Source organism: Salminus brasiliensis, chromosome 1 (genome assembly GCF_030463535.1).
Source record: "Salminus brasiliensis chromosome 1, fSalBra1.hap2, whole genome shotgun sequence".
Lineage (NCBI taxonomy): Eukaryota > Metazoa > Chordata > Actinopteri > Characiformes > Bryconidae > Salminus > Salminus brasiliensis.
This window is the reverse complement of record NC_132878.1, coordinates 82,907,290-82,913,289: the sequence shown is the minus strand read 5'-3', so window position 1 is coordinate 82,913,289 and position 6,000 is coordinate 82,907,290. Positions and strand designations below refer to the sequence as shown.

Below are 6,000 nucleotides of genomic sequence, written 5' to 3'. Positions count from 1 at the left end.
TAGAAGAAACGTTTTTAGGAGTCAACAGCTTGTAGCACAGAACACTGGGACCAAGTCTCAGTTTCAACTGTAAAGGAAGACTGAAAGGAGCTGAAGGTTTAACAGATCAAGTGACAGTAAGAGAGCCATTGTTAAGAAAAGCAGGCTTGCCTGGTCTATTCAACACTACTAGTGGACTCCTGAAAAACTGGGGGTGTTTTGAAATTTATGACCGGTGATGTACCTTCTAACAGCAGACTTCATAAAACAAACAAACAAACAAACAAACATGCAAAACAATGTAACTGTCTGATCAAAAGTAAACAATTAAAGGGTCTCACATCTTAGCAATTGTGCAAACACTCCAGAAAGTGATTATTTCAGCCCCATTAGATGTGTAGATTACTACAGAGAATCAGCCACGGTGTAAAATTCTTAAAAATAAATACTCTGAACAAAGAAGAAAGGAAAAGACCATATTTATTTTATTAATTTGAAATTTGTCATGAAACAATCTCTGTACCAACCAATACAGAGTTTGGCAAAAAACAATAAAAAATAAAAAAAATGTAAAAAAAATAAAATAAATAAAAATGAACCAACAACACCCAAAAGGCAAGGTGAGGACGAGGGATCCACACTGTCATTGTCATAGTAACAAAATGACTCCCAATCCTAAAAACTACTGGTGACACTTCCATATGAGATCGTCCACATAAGGCAATATCGAACACCGAGTGAGAATTATGTAATTATCCCTCTGAGCTGGACATGAGAAGGGTCTAAAAACCTGTGGAAAATGGAACGATCAGATATGACATTAATGTGTCTAGTAAATGAAAGTTACTAGAAACACTGAGAAATTTAACACAAATAAATCAGTGGTTAGAACTTTTACTTTGACTCTCTTGGGAAATGTCACCATAGAAAAAGATGTGCTTAGGTTCGGGGCCGACAGCTAATGTGGAATGCTTACAGATAAGTGTGCTAAGCTTTTAGAAGAAAAACAAGTATAAGGGAGGTAGGAAGAAAAAGAACAAAGCATGGACAAGACTTTACTTTAGTGAGGAATAACTATTAAACGCAAAGCATTATTCCCTTACATTCATTCTTTTCCCACAACTAGTGGGTTACAGTAGTTACAGTTACAAGTGTGATGCACTAAAGCCTAGTAGAAGTAAAAGTAAGTGAAGTAACAATATAAGACCTCATGTAAAGTATATGCAAATGTTGACCTAAATGGAGATAAATAGAGTTGGATCAGCAAACAGAAAGTGAAACAGAACAAAGAAAAACATGGGAAAAAATAGAAATAAATAGCAGGTCATAAAAATAAAGTATCATATTATAGGCTCTACAAGGAGTTTATAAGCACTCTGTACTTGTTACTGTCTCGTTCCTGGCTTTTTTCTTAAATAATACAAAAATAATAATAAATTAATAAAACTTGACAAATCTACTCAAACAATGGATTTTAAGATTACGCTATCATACTGAAACCTGAAAGAGATAAAGCTTTAAACATTTTAACCAGAAATAATATTTATTCTTAAATTATTATGGGCACCATGGTCAAAATATCTGTTACTTTAACTGTAAAATCTTGGTTCACTTGGCTATCTTTATATAGCCTCCTGCTTCGCGGGCATCAGTTATTTTCATATATGCTAGTGCTAGGCAGCTGCTTAGAGGAGACCATGGCTTATTGTTAGGGCAAGGTTTGAGGAGTCTGAATATTTATTAAGAGATTTGCATCACTTGTTTCTTTCTTAATGATGATTGTGGAAAATGTGTCATAGCTAAAACCAGCTAATTTAGAGGACAAGTTTTCAGATAGTTGCTGATTTCCTTTGTTTTCCATTTTCGTGTTTTTAGACAAAACAAAAATAAACTAATCTTGTTTTTAAAGAATTATCTTTCAATATATGTATGCATTTGAATAATCCTTTAAATGAGCTAAACACATTATATGTTAACAACCTTACTCTTAACTGATTATGTTAACACATTCTGACCAGGGGTTCCAACTTTTGCATGCCACTGTATAATTACCAACTGTTATACTGAATCGCTTAGGAATAGTACTGATAAAAACGCAAACATTTATGCCATTTACCTTCAATGTTCTGCTAAATTTGTGATCATTTTGAAATCAGTGCAATTGTAATTGGATTTTTAAAAATATATTAGCATTTTGAACCGACAACATACAACAGTGCAACACTCCTCATTCTGTGTTTACAAAAAAAGAGAAAATAAACTTATAAATGCGATTTTTGGTCAAAAGTTATCCTTTATTTTGAACTAACTGTCTGCATCACACTGTGGATGTGTTCAGTGCATAGGGTAAACATCTCTTATTCGCAGTGCATTGCAGGTTGTATTACCTCCGGGAGAGACAGACTTTATTTCAAACCACCAAACTGAGAAATGGAGGACTACAGACATCCTTACCCATACTGAGAAATTCTACCTAAAAATCAATTCTAAACATTTTATTTTGATTGCTTGTCACTGGTATGCTGACAGGAAAAAAGCATCATATTGAGCAACACACTTTGCAAGACAGAATTCATTCTGAACCTGGAAAACATTGAATTCTTACTTTCCAAACATTTCATAAAAGCCATCGTCCAGAGAGCCTCCAAGATCGCACTGGCTATTTTAGAGACCCACAATCAAGTCAAATATGAAACATGCTCCAAAAGCAGTTTAGAGGAATTCGGGACATTTCTCTTGAGTTTACGACACGTAAAGAGTTCTGCGAATTTCCCTATTCGCAAACTGAATCAAAAGTGAAATAAGAGTCTACTTTAAAATGAAGTTATATGTGACTGCTACTACCCATGTTCAGCTGCTTTGACATTTATGGTAAACCCTAAAAAGGACGCTATTGAGGTTTTATGCAGTTCAGGAATTTTGTGATTGAATTTTATTTTTTTTTAAATGAACAGAATCCCAGAAATTCTCTTTTTGTGCACTTTCAAATAAGTTATGTGTTTGATATGAAACCCCTCTGCCTCAAACTTTCTGATGACACAAACCACTGCTACTTTGCCATATAAAGGATTTTAAAACAAATGTTTTAATGCTTAAAATATTTTGCACCAATGTAGGCTCACCTACACCGGTCAGCCATAACAATAACATCTGACAGCTGAAGTGAAAAACACTGATGATCCTCCACAGTGATGTCAATCAAAGGGTGATAAATTGGGCAGCAAGTGAACAGGGAGTTCCTGAAGGTGATGTTTTGAATGCATAAGAATCTGGTCTTGTGGAGTCCATGCCTTGAACTCTCAGATTGGTTTTGCCGGCACAATGAGGACCTGTTAATGTTACGGCTGATCGGTGTATTGGAAATGTGCTAAACTTGGTTGGACTGAAGCAATGAAAAAATTCTGCCACTTTTCAACTTTTACAGAGAGAGATGTCCAGAAAAGACTGTAGTCTTTCTAAATGAAAAGTTCTCAAATGGATCAAATGGGAAAAAAAATAAAATGAACAGAATGCCCTGATTAACAGATTATGGAGACGTGGAAGCCAATAGTTCAGAATGAACAACATACATGAAATTAGAGATGGAAATATCAAACACCTTTTAATCAAGAAGACAAAATGTATGAGATAATAGTTAGAAAATTCTGAAAATCACTTAAAGCGTTTTACTGCATTTCTGACCATTTTTGTAGGTCTATATCATTAAAATTTTGACAATGTAAAGAAAGCATTTTTGAATTATGTAAAACAAATGAACAATACAAAGAAAGATACAGTACTTTTGTTCCAACAGTGACGACATGTAACAAGAATATCTGGTTTTCATTTTCAGACTCATGAAAGAGTGGAACTGAACAAACAGTGGAAGAAGCATGTGTGTTGAAGAAATATAAATTAGGTTAATGTTTTAAATTTAAATGCAATGTCAATTAGGTCTCATTATTATAAATATGAATATTACTACCCAGTCTAAGGATTCCTAAAACTCCCACCTCATTTGTCAAAAGCAGTGAACACTGTACTGTTTCCCCCCCTCTACTTACTACGAGAACACAGCTGAAGAAGGATTACTAAGCAGATTTAAACATTTTTAGTTTGGGAAAAACTAAAAGGAATAGATTTTTGTTCCTTCAAACTAATCTGAACTATGGCTCAACAAACTGACAGTAATGAACTACAGAAAGCATAAAGAATCTGCTAGGAGTTTCACACTGGCCTCTGTGGAACCAGAGTGATTGAGGCACCACGCACAAATTAGATCAGTCCAATGTATTCTGAGTCATGCCTGGACTGTTATAGAAACCGTTAGGAGTGAAAAACTACATTAAATGACCTATATTCCCTCTACACTCTTAAAAATAATGGTTTCAAAAGGGAGCTCAGTTTGGATGTACAGTTGTTTGAGAAACCTTTAACTGGTTAAAAAAAAACCCTTTGCATCATTGAAATGTTCTGTAGGGAGATACTTCTACGGCATCACATCCACATTTATTTTTAAGAGCGTAACCCTTTCAAGTGTACTTTTGTACATTTCTAATGGGGCTTTAAAATGTTGTTTGACATGACCAGATGATGTAGATACATCATCTTAGCCATTCTAATCCTGAAAGGGTTAAATGTGGAGATTTGTCCATTTGAAGTAGTGCATGGATTGCAGGCCAAACTACAGGCTGAAAACTGATGCTAATCAGCAGTGGATGGAAGCTTGAATGTAAGATCAAGTGGCCTTCCAACTGATTACAGTAGTTGAGTGATTGTGATTTAAAGACGTGGTCAGGACTGAAAGGATATCGGAGGCTATCTATGCACCAATGTACTTAAAAAAGGGGAAAAAAGGAGAAAAAAAGGAAAAAGAAATCCAGTCATACTTGGCAACAAAAACTAGACTGAAATTACGCAAGCCTAAAAGCTAAAAACCCATGGAAAAACAGTGCTGTACAAAAGACGAGCAAGGTGCACAGTTTGCCGGGGCATTATCTAGCACTGGTCTAAACGAGTGGTTAAACAGGATAAGCTATGAAAGATGGCCATTAAGATTCAATAAGTCACTTAGTCCAAATATTTGGCTTAATTTCCCTGCCCACTCCCAAGTACAACAGTCATCCACACTCCTCATCTAGAAACCCTTAAACTGAACAATGGTTTGGAACGTGCTTTTTAAAGTCGTTTAAAGAAACTACAGTTCCTAATGCTCAAAAATAGAATAAGAAAAATGAATGAAAAACAAACATTCTAAGAAATGTGCCAAAGCAGATCCCCTGGAGAGCAGGAGTGGCTCAAAAATCAGAGAGAGGGAGGAAAAGAAAACCCCTACAGATATGTGTTTAAGGTTTCGGTCACTGTTATCATCCTCCCATTCGTTCACATTCATTCACACACCTCCCCTGCGTTAATCAAGCTTTTTCTCCGACGCACTCTTTTCTTCCACGTCCTCCTCTCCCTCATCCTCCTCTCCAGGTCCCTCCAGCTTGCCAATCTGGCGGCGTCTCTCCTCTTCTTCCTCTTCTTCGTCCTCTTCGTCCGTCAGGCCCTCTCTCTTCATCAGCTCCAAGTCCTCAGTGCCATCGTCGGATTCAGCCGTGCAGATCCCGTAGCACATGAGGCTAATGACGCCTAATGGGAGGCCAAAGAGGAAACAGCCCAGCACTGGAGAACTGCGGAACACGGACTGCGAGCGAGAGAGAGAGTGAGACAGAAAGTGAGAGATATATATAGAGAGAGAATAAAAAACAAAAGCATGATGAAATAATGAAATAACCTATATCAAGCTTGCGCACCCGCTGTTATTTGTTGCTTTTCGAAAGTTTCCCCACCTCAGTCGTGACTTACAGCTCAAAAAGGAATGCCCTCTAGAACCCCCCCCCCAAGCATCTATATATTGCATTATCTGCCACTGGCATTAGTTATTACAGCTAGTCAGCTACATTTTTAACACAAGGCTGAAGCTGACTTTGGATTTTCAATTCACCCTAAAAGGTGGAGCCGTTATAGGCACCACAATGTAACAACTGCAGCATTTAA

At 36.6% G+C, this 6,000-nt stretch overlaps 1 protein-coding gene across 1 annotated transcript in view; it reads right to left on the bottom strand.

Annotated features, from left to right (window-relative positions):
* Positions 1-442: 442 nt before the first annotated feature.
* tmx3b (thioredoxin related transmembrane protein 3b) overlaps positions 443-6,000 on the bottom strand; it is a 59,885-nt gene continuing 54,327 nt past the window's right edge. The window contains exon 16 of the mRNA XM_072691214.1: positions 443-5,647. Within this exon, the coding sequence (XP_072547315.1) occupies positions 5,369-5,647 (279 nt within the window). The 3' untranslated portion in view covers positions 443-5,368. The remainder of the gene's footprint in view (positions 5,648-6,000) is intronic.